This window comes from Cinclus cinclus, chromosome 11 (genome assembly GCF_963662255.1).
Source record: "Cinclus cinclus chromosome 11, bCinCin1.1, whole genome shotgun sequence".
Taxonomy (NCBI): Eukaryota; Metazoa; Chordata; class Aves; order Passeriformes; family Cinclidae; genus Cinclus; species Cinclus cinclus.
In genome coordinates, this window is record NC_085056.1 from 2,078,807 (window position 1) to 2,095,859 (window position 17,053).

The following is a 17,053-nucleotide window of genomic DNA, read 5'->3' on the forward strand; positions in this document are numbered from 1 at the left end:
TTGACTTTAAGCCCATTAATTCTGTTTGTGGAGAACAGATTCTTCCCTTCTGCTTTGCAGCAGCTTCTAAGATCACTCTGTCTTCTCCCCTGAACACCTCCAGCCCTTCCCAGCAGCCACTTCATGCCCAAATTGTCCTTGTCTCCCCCAAAATGAGGAGCCCAGGGTGGGATGTCTCACAAGGGATTGTCCTGGGCCAGCAGGGAGCTCTGTGGCCATAACTCCAGGAAGCATCACCAGTGCCTTGCCTGCTCCTGCAGCTTTCCCACCAAATTCCCAGCAATAATGGGTTTTTATTGCTGACCCAGGGGCTGGGCTGCCAAACTCCAGCTCTCTGCTCACATCCTCCAGGGCAAATCCTTCTGCTCCCATCACAGTCTGCAGGGAACACCCCACACCAACATCCAGCAGGATGGGAGAAGGGAGGAGAGGGGATTCACGGTACAAACCGACAATAATCCACATTTTCCAAATTTCCCTCCCTTCCCGTTCCACTCAGCCCCACAGCAGTCCCAGACTTCCCCTCCAGAATCCCACACCCCATCCCTTCACTCACCGTACTGGATTTGAGCGCATCCCCACTGTCCTCTTCAGATTCTAGTGCAACAGGTAAAGATTTCTGTGGTGGGGAGAAGGTTAAGTCCCACCTCAGTAGCCGAGGTTCAGCTTTGTCCCCGAATCTCAGGTTTTCCAGTTTCTGCACCGTGGGCTCGGCAGAGGAAGCTGGCCTGAAATTCTCTTTGTTCTGGGACTTAGACCTCAGTCTCTGAACCCCGAAGCCCCGCTCTTCCCCACGGTGCTCGTCAGCCACGCTCCTGCAGCCTCCCCCTTTGCTGTAGTGTCTTTTTTGGGTGTGAATCTCTTGCATATAAGAATCCATCCTCATGAGGGGCTTCATCTCCATCTCATAATTGCTCATCTTCTCCTCATCCAGCTCAAGCAGCTTGGAGCTCCCTGAGCTGTGATTGTGGGACCTATGATGAGAAGTCCATGAAACCGTGGCTGGGGAATCTGTCCACCTCTCTCTCGGCTTGTGGTTGGAGGCTGAATGTTTGTGTGCCCCGCTGCGGGCTCTGTAATCTTCAGGGACAGCGGTGGAGCCCAGCTGCCCGCTGCGCATCGTCCCGCTCCTCCCAGCGCGGCTCCCTCCCACCTTCTCTTCGCTCCAGCTATTGGGACGCAGGTAATCCCCACCGCGCCCTTCCAGCAACATCTGGATCTCACCGCCCCTCTCTTCATCCACCGAGACCTGCCTGGAGAAGTGAGCGCTCTTGTTCCTGCAGGAGGGGCCGAGGGGCGGCGTGGAGCAGGGGCTGGCAGGGAAGCTCTGCAGCGGGCTGTCCTCGGGGGTCAGGTCGGACGGGGTGGTGCCTTTGCGGTACAGCTCGGGGCTCTCTTGCTGCAGGGGGGTCCCGGTGGACAAGACCTCGATGTCATCGCTCGAGTTCTGCCGCTTCGGCCGCTGGCATTCCAGCCCTTTAGGGGCGGTCGTGGAGAGGAGAGAAGAGAGAGAGGAAGGTAAAGGGATTATTTCTGGTTGCTGGATGCCCCCGCGGGTTTTCTGTGGTGCAGAGGGTTGGGTGGTGGGGAGCAGCAGGGACAGCAGTGTCACATTCTGCTGCTGGCAGCGCTGGTGCGACACCAAACCTGTCCTGAGCCCTGGCCTGCAGAACCACAGCCAGCACGGGAATGGTTTTCCAACCCCAGAGAGGTGGAGAAGCCACCAACGATGCAGAGCTCCTGGGAGGAGGTTCTGATGGTTTTTGTAATCCATCTGAGCACATTTCCTACCAGTTCCCAGTCTGGAAGCATGGGAAGGGAAACCTGTGACATGGCTGGTGGCACACCCTGTCCCTGTCTCTGTGTTTGTGTGTGCTGGGTGACACTGGGATCACCCCGAGTGTGCTGGGTGACACCAGGATCACTCTGGGTGTCACTGGGATCGCTCTGGGTGTGCTGGGTGACACTGGGATCACTCTGGGTGACACTGGGATCACCCTGGCTGTGCTGGGTGACACTGGGATCACCCTAGGCGTCACTGGGATCACCCTGGGCGTCACTGGGATCACTCTGGGTGTGCTGGGTGACACCGGGGTCACCCTGCGTGACACTGGGATCACCCTGGGTGTCACTGCGGTCACCCTGGGTGTGCTGGGTGACACCGAGATCACCCTGGGTGACACTGGGATCACCCTGGGTGTCACTGGGATCACTCCACACCAAGAGCCCTCACACCCCTCCTGGATGGGAACCACCTCAGTTTTCATCTGCCAGGTGCTGGAGGGAAATAGCCGCATCTGGGCAGGTGTGCAAGGAGATCCCCACAAACCTTATATCCAAGAGTTATATCCAAGAGATTTGCTGCCCCACAGAGCCCAGCAGGACATGGATGTTTCCCTGGTCAGCCCCCAGCATGGGATGGAAGGACAGGACTGGTTGTGGACCCATTCCAGAGGCCACCTCCACCTGAGGCCAGCATCCCACATCCTCCTCACCCCATGGAAGGCTCCTCATTCTTTCAACTCCAGAACTTCCCAGACAGTGTCACCCTGGGGATGGGCACTTCAGGAGGGGCTGAATGTCTTTTGCTGCTGGAGGAACAGGGAACAAAATCCTCCAATGTGTTCATCACTGATGAAACACCAAATGATTTCAGGCAAGCTAATAGTGGTTAATTCTCTTTTCTCCCCTCTCCAGTCATTCCCAGCTAAAGCCATGCTAAATTAGGTGAATAATTTGATAAATATATTAAGTGCCTAATGCCCCCGAAATGCATCTAATTGCGATTGCTATGGCAAGACAAGAAACGAGTCTTGAAAAGAGAGAGCTCAATTTTCATGGCATAATTGCAAAATAAATGCTCAGGAGTGCCTGCTCGGGTCTCTCCACTTCTGCTGAGTAATTTCCTCTCTTGAAGCTTTTTGGGGAGCTGCTGGGATGTGCCTTCAACCCTGCCAGGCCTGGGATATACACAGGGAATGCTGGAGTCCCCACTGGATAGGGAGGGAAATAGAAAAAAAAGCTGCTTGGAAATCTACCCAAGCAATTAATGGGAAATGGTCTCCTAATGACTCAAGTTTTTGGGACAATACTCACATCGTCCAGCCTTCATTTTTTCCCTGCTTGTATGTGGGAGACTGAATCTCCTGGGGTTTATCCAGGGCCCCTGAGCAATCCTGGTATTGGTGGAAAATCGCTGAGAAGGAGAAAGCTGGAGTTCACCCCTTTGTTTTCCTGCAGAATGTCTCTCTCTGGGATAAAACACAAAATTTTTTGGGGCTGTTTTCCAGTCATTCCTGTCCCAGCCGCCTTCTAAGATCCCCAGATGGGAAGCTGAGGCACAGAGGGAATAAATGATTTCATGTGAGAAAGCTGGAAAGCCGCCTGTGGGAACGGGCTCACCCAAGGTTTAGCATGTCCCTGGTTTTTGGGCTTCATCTTCCCCAGTCCAGGGATTTTGCTGGAGTTCCAGGGATTTGCAAGCTTCCCACCAGCTCCAAGGCCTCCAGAGCTGATCTCCAGCCCCACAACCATCCCCAGCCTGGCTGCACCCACTGCTCCTGTTGCCAGAGCCCCACAGAGGACACAAGAAATGCCAGTGACGCTCCCCCACAGCCACCCCAGGGGAGATGTTATTGAATCCCCTCATCCTAAATCTTCCCCAGCCACCTCTGCACCAATCTGCCTTTCCACGGGTGAATTCCTGGAGGGCTGAGGCTCTGGGAGGAGCAGGACTGGAGGTTCTGGGGGGATTTTGGGGCTGGTGCCCCCCAGCCCTGGATCCCGCAGGGATGGAGGCGTTCCCGTGCGCAGCAACTCCGCGGATGCACCGGGGCGGCTTTCGGCACCCGAGGATGTGCAACAATTATCTGGAGCTAAAATTAGTCCTGGAGCACGTGATGTTCCTGGAAGAACGGTTGTGAGAGCGCGAAGGAGGATGCAGAGCACCAAACCTGGGTTCCAGCAGGATGGAGGCGGCCGAGCCCGGCCTCCGAGGCTTCAAAGCCAAACCTGTGGTGCCCTGAGGAGCCACGTTGGGGATTTGGGAGCGGTGCCAAGCTCTGGGCTCTGGCTCTGGTGTGCTGCTGTCACAGGGGGGACTCAGTTCCCCAGCACCACCCAACCCATGGGCAGTTCCTGCTGTATCCAGGAACTGGGAAGAACAACCACGATGGGCACCTGGAGATCCCCATGGCTGATGGGGATGGAAACCATGGTGAGAGGGCGGTGCAGGATACAAAACAGGGATATCTTTATTTTTCCCTGGCAAAAACCTTTTCCTTCCAGCAGCTGCAGCTGCCCAAGGATGCCCAGGACCCCCCTGTGGTGTCCCACGGCACCCACAAACCCCTCTGAGGGGCCACCCAGCACTCGCTGTGCCAGGTGGGTGGTACCCACACCCACCACCCTGCCAGGAACACATCCAGCACCCAGGATCCCTAAAGGATCCCGTGCAAAGGGAGCACAGCCAGCACCCAGGGGGTGGGTGGCACTCAGCACCCACTGCAGCACGCCGTGGGTGGCACTGAGGACCTGCAGCACCCTGCAAGAGGCACAGCCAGCACCCACAATCCTGAGTATGGGGGGCACATCCAGCGCCCACAATTCTGAGTTTGGGGGGCACATCCAGTACCTCCAATCCTGAATAAGGGGAGCACATCTAGCACCCACAATTCTGAGTTTGGGGGGCACATTCAGCACTCACAATTCTGTACGAGGGTGACAAATCCAGCACCCACAATCCTGAAAGAGGGGACTCACCCAGCACCCACAATTCTGAATAATGGGGGCACACCCAGCACCCAGGATCCTGAATGTGGAGGACACATCCAGCATCCACAATCCTGAATAAGGGGAGCACATCCAGCACCCAAAATTCTGAGTATGAGCGGCACATCCAGCACCCACAATTCTGAATGAGGAGGGCACACCCAGTACCCACGATCCTGTGCAAGGTGGGCACGCAGAGCCCCTGCAATGCCAGGAGTGTGGTGGCAGCTGCCCCCACCCCTGTCCCCTGCCTGGCTCACGGGGTCTGTGGGTGACACAGCCACTCGCACCCATCATCTGCCCGAGTGGCTCCGCAGGCACTGCCAGCTTTCCGGGCACATCTGGGATGCCGTGTTTGTTTTTTTAATGTGCTCTGAGTGGAACCGCCTTCCCTCCCTTCCCCTCTGGTGGCTCACACAACCTCCCCAGACAGAGCTCCAGCCACACAAACCCCAGCACGAGTGAAGCGCCCTGTCCAGGAGGTAGTAAAAAATGTATTACCTAAAAATATCTTTCCAAGAGGTGATTTAAACCAGCAAAGTCTCCTGGCAGGAGGAAATGGAGATGAGGAACATCTCAGGGCTGGAGAAGCCCCTGGGAGGACGAAGCCATGCCAGAAATCTCAGATCTGCCACGTACAGGTTTGGTCTGGGCAGGAGGAGGGATGAGAGGAGTTCGGAAAAAGGCTGAGCATCCTCAGCAGGTGGGAGATGCCAGGGGGATGCAGGGGGATGGAGGGGATGGAGGGGATGGAGGGGGATGCAGGGGGATGGAGGGGATGGAGGGGATGGAGGGGATGGAGGGGGATGGAGGGGATGGAGGGGATGGAGGGGATGGAGGGGATGGAGGGGATGGAGGGGATGGAGGGGATGGAGGGGGATGGAGGGGGATGGAGGGGATGGAGGGGATGGAGGGGGATGGAGGGGATGGAGGGGATGGAGGGGATGGAGGGGGATGGAGGGGGATGGAGGGGATGGAGGGGATGGAGGGGATGGAGGGGGATGGAGAGGATGGAGGGGATGGAGGGGATGGAGGGGGATGGAGGGGGATGGAGGGGATGGAGGGGATGCAGGGGGATGGAGGGGATGCAGGGGGATGGAGGGGATGGAGGGAATGGAGGGGATGGAGGGGATGCAGGGGGATGCCGGGGCATGCCGGGGGATGCTCAGGGTGCCCTGGCTGGGGATGTGCCCCGGCTCAGGCTGCTGCAGCCCCCAAACCCGTGGTGCTGAGCCCCCGGCAGCCCCCGCACCTCGGTGAGGAGAGCAGGGGCCAGGCTGGGCCAGGCTGGGCCAGGCTGGGCCAGCAGAGCCCGCGGTCCCCTGTCCCCGAGCTGGGGAGCAGCGCCGGCCCTGAGTCACCGGCAGCATCCCCTGGAGCAATGACAGCGAGTGAGTAATCCTGGCTTGGAGCTGGGAGAGAACAGCGACAGCCGCCTCCTGGGGAGGGCTCCTTGCTGGAAAACTTCTCAGTAAACCCAGTCACACATTAATTATGGTGTTAATTATTGCTGGGGGAGACTTGGAGCTTCCCACTCCCACTCGGCTGCAGACCCCGGGCTGACCCCGGCTTGGGTTTGGCTCTGTCCTCCCCGAGCCTTAACGGAGCAAAAATGTGGAAAATCAGCAAGGAATGTGAAAATTGGGAAGGGAAGGGAAGGGAAGGGAAGGGAAGGGAAGGGAAGGGAAAGGAAGGGAAGGGAAGGGAAGGGAAGGGAAGGGAAGGGAAGGGAAGGGAAGGGAAGGGAAGGGAAGGGAAGGGAAGGGAAGGGAAGGGAAGGGAAGGGAAGGGAAGGGAAGGGAAGGGAAGGGAAGGGAAGGGAAGGGAAGGGAAGGGAAGGGAAGGGAAGGGAAGGGAAGGGAATGGTTTGCACCAGGCAAACCTCAAATGTGGAATTTCCCAGTGACTGATTTGCAAGGCTGAGGGAAGGGTCACGTCCCACTGGGTCCAAACTTTCCAAAGAAATCTGGAACCCACAAGCCATGGATGTAAAGTCAGCGGTGACCTCTGGGATCATCTGTGTTTGCATCCGGAGCCCTTGCCAGGCTCTTTCTACTCAACCATCAAAGGCTATGAACTAAAAAACTGGGGGGAAGAGAGGAAATACTGGGAAAAAAAAAACACTAAACAACGTGGAATTGTTGGATATTGACAGCCACGTCCTAAATATCCCAAAACCTGGAGTTCCATGGAGCTTTCCCACTCCAAGAGCTCCGGTGGGGATGGGGAGCTGAGGGCACAGGCTGAACCTGCAGGCAGGGGAATTTTGGGGTGTTTGGGGTCTGTCAGGGCTCCGAGGGGCAGGGCTGGCTCTGGGACTGACCGTTCTCCCTGTGCTGGAAGGAAGGTGAGAACTCTTTGGCAGTGATCCTGGCGATCCGCGCTTCCTCCTGCGCTTTCTGCGCCGCCGTCACGGCCGCCTCCGCCTTGGCCCTGGAGTGAGAGGTCCTGCAAAGCAACACACACACCAGGACCCCGTTAGGCAGCTCCTCCCTGCCATGGAAAACCCCAAATTCCCCCCACAGATTCCTCTCCAAAACCCTTTGGTTGTGAGGGAGGAGCTGCCAGCAGAGCTTGGGGCTGGTTGGGGAATGGGGGATTTTCCAACACCTCCATGAGTTTCTCCTCAGCCTGGAAATCACCCAGGAAATTCGGAATCAGGATTTCATCCCCCCCTCCCAAGGTCCCTCCATCCCATTTCCCACCCCATCACAGAAGCCTCTCCATGCATCTCCCATGAGCCTCCGGGGTTGAATTTAAAGCTGGTTTGGTGATTTTTAAATTTTTAACCAAACTTGTTTGCTTTGGGGATGAAGGAAAAAAAAAAAAAAGAGAACATTTCCAAGCCCACCCCCACGTTTTGCGTAAAATGCTGGATGTAAATAAATACTGGGAGCAGAGGCAGGAGTGGGGGGTTTGGCTCTGGGGCCGCCTCCACCATCCCTTCACACATTTTGATCAGGGTGCTTTTTCCCCCTCTGGATCAACAACTGTTCCTGCACTCGCTGATGATTCCCCAAAGTTTTTTATTTTTTTTTTCTTTTTGATGGCATTTCATCCCATCACTCAGGATTTACAGATTCTCTGAGAGCATCCTCCAGAGGTTGCTTTTCCCCTTTATTTCCCCCTTATCCGAGCTATCCAGGCACTTTTAAAAATTCCTGCTCCCACCCCAGTGCAGGCAGGATTATAAATAACTCTGCTGATTTCTTTTCCCTCCAAAATCAGGCCCTCCATCTCCTTTAATCATTTTTTTTCCTGCCTCTCTCTGAATTCCCTCTAATTTCTCGACATCTGCGTGGAGAGGGAGTGCCATTTCTGACAGGCTCCTAAAAATGGAAAACAGGGCCAGGAATGTGCCTGCTTTGGTTGGAAGCATTGCTGGGGCTGGGGAACAGGGTGTGAGTGTGGCTGTGCTGTCACCTGTGCTCCACTCCTGACACTTCTCGAGTCTCTTTGCTCTAATAAATGTTTTATTCCCAGCCTTTGGCTGCCTTGGAGTAGCCCTGGAAGCAAATCTGAGCTGTTTTCCAGAGTTATTGGAGGTGGTGGAGGGTTTGTGGCGATGCTGGCGCAGATCCTGAGGGTTCTCTGTGATTGATGCACCCAAAAATTGGGTTTGAATGGGTTTTTACCCACCTGGAGTCCAGCAGCCAGGTGGGGTCAGAGGAGGGGAAAAAGGTGTCACAGCCCATTCCCTGCCAGGTATCCCAGCCCTGCTCTTTTAGGGATGTTGCAAGGAAGAGCTGGGTGCTCCTGTTTTTCATGGAATCATGGAATGGTTTGGGTTGGAAAATACCTTAAAATCCACCTCATTCCAACCCCTGCCAGGGCAAGGACAGCTTCCACTAGTCCAGGTTATTCCAACTTGGCCTTGGACACTTCCAGGGATCCCAGGTCAGCCACAGCTTCTCTGGGTACCCTGTGCCAGGGCCTCAGCACCATCACAGGAAGAAATTCCCAAAATCCCATCTAAACCCACCCTTTTTCAGCTTAAAGCCATTCGCTCCATGCCCTGTCAAAGTCCCTCTCCAGGTTGCTTTCCAGCCACATTTTTGGCACCAGCAGGGTCTGTGGGAAAGGCTGGGGCACCAAACCTGTGGATGAAACCATGGGAGCCAGAGGGAGATTAAAATTCAGGTTCTGCCTCTCTGAGCTTCTTAAACCTCTGGCATCTTCCAGGGGAGCTGCTCGGAGACGTGGATTTGAAGGTCCTCCATCCATTTATCCCTGTGCTGTCCCCAGGGCTGGGGCTGTCCCTGCACTTGCCCAGGTCCCTGCTGGCCCCAGCCGAGGATTAACGAGGTCTGTGAGTGCCTGGCCCGTGCTCAGCAGCCAGGATTACTCTCTGCTCCCGACACTCCTCCCTGGAGAGGCGGCTGGAGGCACTCATCCCTCTCTGCCTGCCAGGGAAGGAGGCTGGAGCAGCAGCCCGTGCCATTCCAGGGGGCTGGGGCACACCAGGGTGGTGGCAGAGCAGGAGGTGACGCTGGAGGAGCCCACACGGAGCCACCACCCCAGCCTGGGGTTCTGGGATCGCCCAAACTCTGCTCCTCTCTGCAGCATTCAGCATTCCTTGATGGAATCACGGGATCATTGAGGGTGGGAAATGATCCAGGATCACCAAATCCAGCCTGTGCCCAATCCCCACCTTGTCACCAGCCCAGAGCTCTGAGTGCCACCTCCAGGAATTCCTGGGACACCTCCAGGGATGGGCACTCCAAACCTCCCTGGGCACTTCCAATCCCTGAGCACCCTTCCCAGGAAGAAATTCCTGCTGCTGTCCACCCTGAATGGATTAAAATCACCATCCCTGGGGGATGGAGGCATCTCCATCCTTGGAAAACTCACTCCCGAGATTCTGGATCTGCTCATCCCCACGGACTCCCAGGAAGTGCAGGGAAATTAAAAAAATGGAAACCTGGGGCTTTGGCTCAGAAAAGGTTAAAAATCAATCACATCAATGAATCACCTCTGATCCAAAACACGCTCGGGGAGGGATGGGATGCACTGGATTCCCCGGAGCAGATGGGATACACTGGATTCCCCAGAATGCCAATTAATTGTTGTAAAGCTTCCTGAGACGCGGGGAGGAGTGAAAAGCAGAATTATGGAGATCCATACGTTGCATAATAAAATCCATAAGTATTCCCAAATAAATGCCAGTAATCCAGTTAGTGCTCGCATGACTTTGTCACATCCTAAATTTACCAGCTGTCTCCTTTCTCCACGCCTGCTGCTCGTGGCGTGCGCTAAATCTTAATTCCCACTTAATTGCCTGGAGTTTATTTCCCTGGAAAAGTGGTGGGTTTTTTTTTTTTTTAATCTCCCTGACACATGGACAGGGCCTGATCTCATCACTCTGCTCCTCCTTCCCTAAGTGCTGCCATAAATTTTTTTCCGGGATGGAGACGCCAAACTGGAGACCACAGTGAAAATAAGGCAGGGGTCTTCCCGATAAAACAGAATTATGGGATGGTTTGGGTTTGGAAGGGACCTTAAAGATCATCCTGTTCCTGTGGGCTACATGATGGGATGGAGGGAAGAGTGATGCAAGAGGAGCTGTTTAATTCCTCCCACCTCTGAGCATCCCCAGCCTCCTCTTCCAGCTGGGATGAATCCAGGAACCTGGGACGGTGGAAGGTGTCCCTGCCTGTGGCAGGGGTGGAATGGGATGGGATTTAAGGTCCTTCCAACCAAACCATTCCATGATTCCAGGATTTTAGTGCACTTCACTGCCCAAGCAGAGCTGGAGGAGGGTGTTTAGGCAAAGACTGGGATTGGGAAGAGCCAGAGTGGGGGAAGGCTGGGATGGTTTGTGGTTTTTGAGCCCCAGTTTTGGGTCTCAGGGCAGAGAGTCCCTGCTGGGGCCAGCCTGGAATATTTCATTTATTATTTTTTTTTTGCCAAGCTGACTCACTCTTCTCAGAGGATGAGCGGGCAAGTGGTCAAACTGGCAAGGAGAGCTGGCAGGAGGCAGGGAAAAATCCCAACCAACCAGATTCCCAAAAATCTTCACAGATCTCCTGTGATTCGGCCAGGGCTGACAGGGGAAGGGGTAATACCTGGGCCTGCTTCCTAATGCCAAGTTTATCAGCTCCAGCTAATCTATAAGAAGCTGGAATCATCTGATTTGCAAGGAAGAACTTGGCTTTTTAGGAATTCCAGCAGTGCCTCTGGGCTGGGCTGGAGTGAGCAAGGAGAGGATCCAAGGGTTCTGCTGCAAACCCAGTGCTGGGGACTGGTTTAGCCAAAAAGGGGTGAGCTCCCAGCAAAATCCTCAGGGAATCAGGAAGGAAGGGAGCAAAATTCAAACCAGGTGAGGTTTGAGAGCTGTTTGGGTTCCAGGAATGCTTTGGCAGGAGAACAAGTGGGACAAAGTGTTTTAAAATTAGGCTGGAAATTAGAGCAAGTTTACAGAAGCCCAGAAAGGTTTCTGAGCTGTAAATGTGACACCTGGAATTGCCAGGATGGCACCTGGAGCCACGAGAAACCTGGATCACTGGTGAGTCCTCCTCCATCCATTGTCTGAATCCATCCAGGGGAGGGATTTGCTGCCCTTATTCCTATTTTTCCAACGTTTTTGTACAAAAAATAAATTCCAATAAAAACCAGGCAGCAGACACTGAGCAAACTCATGCTTGGGGTCAAAGGGAACTCTGTGCTGAACACAGGGAGAAATCCACATTATTGGGAATGTTAAGAAGCATTTTATGGGTAAGATTTCTGGGAAAGAAGGTCTGTTTCCCCAAATTCACATGGCAGCTCTGGCTGCTGTTTTCCAAGCAAACTTCTCTCTTCCCTGAGCCCAAAGCCTGGCTGAGGGAATATGAAATTCCTGGTTTATTGTTGGGATCCTGTGCAAGGATGGAGACACTCAGCCCTCCTTCATCCCACACCCAGAGCTCTCTCTCCCCTAATCCCAACTCCAACAGGAGCACCACGAGGCTGCAACAAGCCCCAAACCCTTTTCCACCCCATAAGAAGACCCCGTGCCCCCTATTTCCATGGAAAACCTGGAAACTGGCACGTTTCCCACAGGCTTCACTGGGAGTGGTGAGGATGGAGTTAAGCTGGCAGTGAGCTCATCCCTAATGAACAGCCTCAAGTTTTCCTAAGGGGCCAGGTTGGCTCCATCTGATCCACTTTGTCTCCAGGTCAATACTTCATCAGGCAGCTTTGGGGCTGGTCGTTTTTCCTCTTTAAATGCATCTTTATCTTCCTATAGGAGGGGATGTTTTTTCTCCCTCCATTACAGAGCTTCATGTATTTTTCAAATGGCAAAATTCAATTAAAACACACGCCAGCTTCAAGGGAATACTTCAGGAAAAAATTCAGAGAGAGCATTTGCAGGGCGTTTTAGACACTCTCATGCAAAGCCCGGGGTCAGGAAAGCCTTGGGATGCACCTTGTCCTGGGAAAGGATGGCTGGATGAAGGAGAAAAAAGAGATTTTCAGTGCAGTCTCCCCATGTGGTAAAGCCAGGCTGCCATGAGGCTGGGAAGGGATGGCTGGATGAGGTGAGGAGAAGGAGATTTCCAGTCCAGCCCCACCAGCGGGAATCCCTGGGCTGTGTGGGCTCCACGGGGGTTGTTTTCCAGACCCTCTGGCACAGCGGGATCCAGCCCTGACCGCATCCACCGAGGAGCACAAAGCACCATTCCCCAGGTGACGGATGCTGGCTCCAGCCCCGGAGCCCCGGGATCCCGTAACCCTCCCAAGGATATGGGATCGCTCCGGGATGGGGCAGGACAGGCGATCCCATCTCCCACATCCCTGCCAGAGCGGGATCGATCGCTGCAACGACCCCGGGAGGCTCTGCCTGCTCCGGGCGGCCAGGAGGGAAGGCTTGGCTGGGCTTCGTGCTCTCCTAGATGGGACAAATTGGGACTGAATTATTAATAACCACTGCAGACTGTCTGCTTTCCACCTCTGCGGGAGCCTCTCTGATTTAGGGCACAGCTGCAGTGCCCATCCTGCATCCCTTTCCCATTCCAGGGGTTTCTCTCCGGGCACCGCATCCCTCATCCAGCCCTCTCCAGAGGCTCGGGATAAGCAAAGCCCGGAGCCAGGCTCTGTCTAGACGTGGCCCCGAGGGGATGGGGAGATGGCAGCAATTAACAACCTGTTTGTTATTTTCCTTATCTGGCGTTTATTGCCCCGATAAAACCCGCTCCCAATTCCAGCTTGGCTCTTCCCGGCTCCTCTGTTATTGCACCAGGCTCGCCGTGAGTGATTTGCGCAGGCAGCAGCATCGCGCTGGTCCTCAGGGGGTGCAATATTAGACACACCAATTAGCTGTCTGTGGATAAATTCCCATTTACCTGCTCAGCGCAGGCATTTTTCCCAGCCCGATCCCTCCGTCTGCTTTTGCCTCTGTTTCCCCCCCACCTTCTTCTCTCTCCGATCTCTCTGGAATTCTTAATTAAGGGGGGGAGAAGCTGCTTAATGTGACCTCTGACATGATGTAATGCAGCCCCGGACGCCTCTTTGCAGGCAGACACGGAGCAGGTGCTGTGCATAGCAAAGACAGAGCCAGCTCCAGATGGAGATTTTGGGATGGGAGCAGGGATGGATCACCCCTGGGCTCCGAGCAGGAGCAGGACAGCTCCCACCAGCGGGAGGGAAAGTTGGGAAAGGCTGGGATGGCACGGGATGGATGGAACGGTGATGAAAAAATGGGTCTGGAAGTCATATTTCAAGAGAATTAAGGACAAAGAAATACTCAAACCTTTTAATCCTGGGGGGGAAATCACCTCGATGTGTTTGTTGCTGCCCAAGAAAGCAACTTACAGAGAAGCATGGAAAATGTCGTGGTCAAAAGGCCAAACCCACATCTCCCTGTAGTTTTACAGGTGGAAATGTCACATTAGGAGGGGAAATCATTCCCAAGGCAGCTGGGAGAGCTCGTGGACAGCTGGGACATGGAATGCTTGAGGTCTCCCAAATTCATGGAGACGAGGCTGGAGCCAGTCCCTGCTTAGCTCATTGCTCCAGGCACCTGTGCCAGAGCTTTCCCTACCTTTATATTTTTGGAGTTACAAACAGGGAGCGAATTCACTGAGGAATCTGTTGCTGTTTTACACTGAAATTCCATTTTACAATCCAAGTAAGGGGGGAAAAAAAGTATTCCAGGCTGTGTCCTTGTGTCCTGTGCCTTGCCTTGAGGTGGCCAAAAGGAGTTTTGCTGAAGAACTGAATTCACAACATGGAAAGGTGCAAAGTCTCAGTGACCTGGGGGACGGGGACAGGCTATGTCCCCAAAATTCTGGGAAAAAACAGCTCAAACCACGTCCCTGAGCCAGGTCATTCCCAGTGGAGAAAGATGAGAGCATCAAATGTCAGGATCATCCCCAGCTCACTTTATTCCCACCATCCCAAAAAAAGGATTTCTTTATTTTATCCCTGCTTTTACTAAACAAACAGTGCCAAGAAAATCCAACTCCGTGGATTCTAAAAGGCTGGGCCAGGTGGAGCTGGTACCCAGAGGCACATCTGGCCCCAGGATGTTCCCAGCATCTCCCTGGGCAAGGAACACATGGAATGAGCAGGGCCAGGCACATTCCTGCATTTCCCTCCCAGTGACTCCCCTTCCTTTTAACTTTGTGCCCCCCAGCAAGGACAGAGCTGATGGGCTTTGCAGGGAGATGATGCCCTGGGTGTTATTTACAGCTCACCAGAAAATCAACATCTGGAGAGGAAGCTTCATCCCTGGCCATCTGTCACTTGGGATGGAGCTCTGCAGGAGACAGGGCAGTGAAAAAAACAGGATTTGCCTTGGGAAGGGGTGGCTGTCCCACCTGAGGTTTGGCCTCTCTCCAGAGCAGTCGCTTTGCCCTCAAAATTAGCAGTGCTGGGACAAGGAGTCTCTCCTAGGATGCAGGAAATTCTGTCTCCCACATCAGACATGGAGGAAAAAAGCAAACTCCAGCTCCCAGGATGGATTTTCCCCTTTCTCCTATGAACAGGGGACAAGTGCAGAGCTGGACACTGGGTTCTTCCCCCTGCCCCAGGCTCAGGGACAAAATGGGGAGGATCCAATGGACCACCAGCATCCCATCCATCATCAGGATGCTCCTAAAACTTCCCATTCCTCCTGTGGCTGGGCTGATGCCCTCACAGGATGGAGAAGGGGTGCAAATCTCCAAGCCAAATGCAGCTCAAGCAGGTAAAGGGAGCTGAGGGAGCCTCTGCTCTGCCTCCAGGGAATCCCTCAAATCCCTCTGAGGAGCCACCAGCACACCCCAGCCCCTTGGGAATCATTAGAGGCTTTTTAAATTTGTTTTCCCTACAGCCAAGGGAAAAGAAGCATAAGAGAATTTGGGGAGTTCAGGCAAAAAAACTCCAGGTGAGGGAGGTGCTGACAGAAAAGCAAAGCTGACCTGGCTGTTGAATTTCACTTTTAATTTGGATGCCTAAGAAGAAGGAGTTAAACCAAATTCCAAAGCAAACCACAGCAGAACCACAAAGAAAAAATCTTTTTTCCTTTCCTGACCCTTCACCCCTTCCAGGTTTTGGCCAAAACTCTTTGGCAGCTTTTCAAGTTTTGGTCACCTCAAGCAAAACAGACTTTCGGCAACTGAACTTTCCAGGCAAATTTTTTCTCCCTGCTGTTGGAGGCACAAAAGTCTGGAAGAGGCAGTGAAATGTTGCCCCTCCCTTTCCCCTGGTGATGGAGAGGGAAGATCCATGAACTTCCTCTGTTTTAACCCAACAGCAAAACCCCACCCCAGTTCTGAGCAAACGGCATGAAAACCTCACCCAGAATCGAGAAAATTCTCACTGAACTGAACTCAACATTTTATTTCCAGCCCAGCCTGGCCTTGGACCAAGGCAAGGAGCCGGAATGGCCTCGGGAGCACCATCAGATGTTCTCCAGCTGCTGGAGGAGAGAGGGTTGATGTCCAGCCTCACCCTCCTGTGCCACCTCCAGCCCTGTGGGGCAGGAGAGAGGACACTTTTCCAGGTGATGTGACAAGGGCTGAGGGATGGAAAGCTGTGCTTGGATCACCAGGATGCTTGGGAAGGGTTGACATTGATGTTTTGCTCCCTGGAGCTGGGAGGAGGCTGAGGAGATGGTGCTGTGCAGGGCCAGGATTTGGAATCCATGGTCCTTGTGGGTCCTTTCAGCTCAGGACGTTCTGGAATTCTGGGATTCCTGCTGCCTTCAGCCTCACCAGGATGGACCTGGTGATGACTGGGAAGTTTTCCCTGCTCTCAGGGACATCCATCCCCAAAGTTTTTTGGACGCAGCCATGTGTGGGACACGGCAGCATCATCTCCATCCCCCACGGTTACATCCATGTCTGTCCAGCAGCAACCCCCAGGAATACTCAGAAAATACAAAAAAAAAAAAATAAAGAGTGTTTTGTGCAGTTTCTTGTCATTTTAAGCCCTGCCTGGGGCACAAATCAACCAGTCCTCCTTACTCACCCAGCCCTGGTGGGTTCAGGCAGGAGGGAGAGGGGCTGGAGGTGCCTCCAGGGCTCTGTCACCCCTTTGTGGGGCAAGTGGTGGCCCCAGACCTGATGATCATGAGGGGAAAAATAATAAATAATCCTCCCCATTGCCACAGCAACGAGTATCTCCTGCCCGCCTCAAACTTCAGAGCCCACCCAGGACGAGCCACTTCCCTCACCCCAACTGCCTGTGTGGGTTTTTGAGCTCTGAAATCAGCTGTACACCCCAAAAAAAACCCCCACTTTTCCTGGGGCTTCTCAGGAAATATTCCTCAAATATTCCACCCCCTGAGGACCATGGGATGTCCTGGATGGGATGCTGGCCCTGGGGACCTGCGGGGTCCCTGCCTGGTCCCCAAACCCTGGCGTGTTTGCAGTTTTGGGTTTGCAGTTCTGAGCTGCCTCCGAGGCAAAGCCATGAAGATTTTCACTGGAGGAGCCAACAGCTCACCAGGGGAAGGGACTGGGAGCCTGGCCCTGCCAGGAGAGAATCTGGGCTTTTCATTATTTCTGTTTCACCTCCCAGCTAGGGTGATGAGGGACAGACCCGACAGGGACACGGCTGGGGACGGGACATCTCTGTTTGTGTCACTTGGCTCCTGGAGGGCTCCTGGCCCTGCCCCACCCCTCTGCCATGGGGAAGGGGCTCCATCCCTGGCTGCCACTGCTCTGGAGGGCTCATCCCCAGCACTGAAGGTCAGTGGCCACCTGCCACAGCTCCTCAGGGATCCTCTGATACTGGATGGGGTCCAGCTGCCCCCATTCCAGTGGGGACAGCCACTGTGTCCAGCCTGGAGCCCACGGACCTGGTTCTTTTCCATCAG

The 17,053-nt window shown here is 54.3% G+C and overlaps 1 protein-coding gene across 1 annotated transcript in view; it reads right to left on the reverse strand.

Annotated features, from left to right (window-relative positions):
* JPH3 (junctophilin 3) overlaps positions 1–17,053 on the reverse strand; it is a 50,525-nt gene that overhangs the window by 10,152 nt on the left and 23,320 nt on the right. The window contains exons 3-4 of the mRNA XM_062499962.1: positions 7,094–7,218; positions 557–1,476 (exon numbers count right to left, since the gene is read on the reverse strand). Of these exons, the coding sequence (XP_062355946.1) occupies positions 557–1,476; positions 7,094–7,218 (1,045 nt within the window). The remainder of the gene's footprint in view (positions 1–556; positions 1,477–7,093; positions 7,219–17,053) is intronic.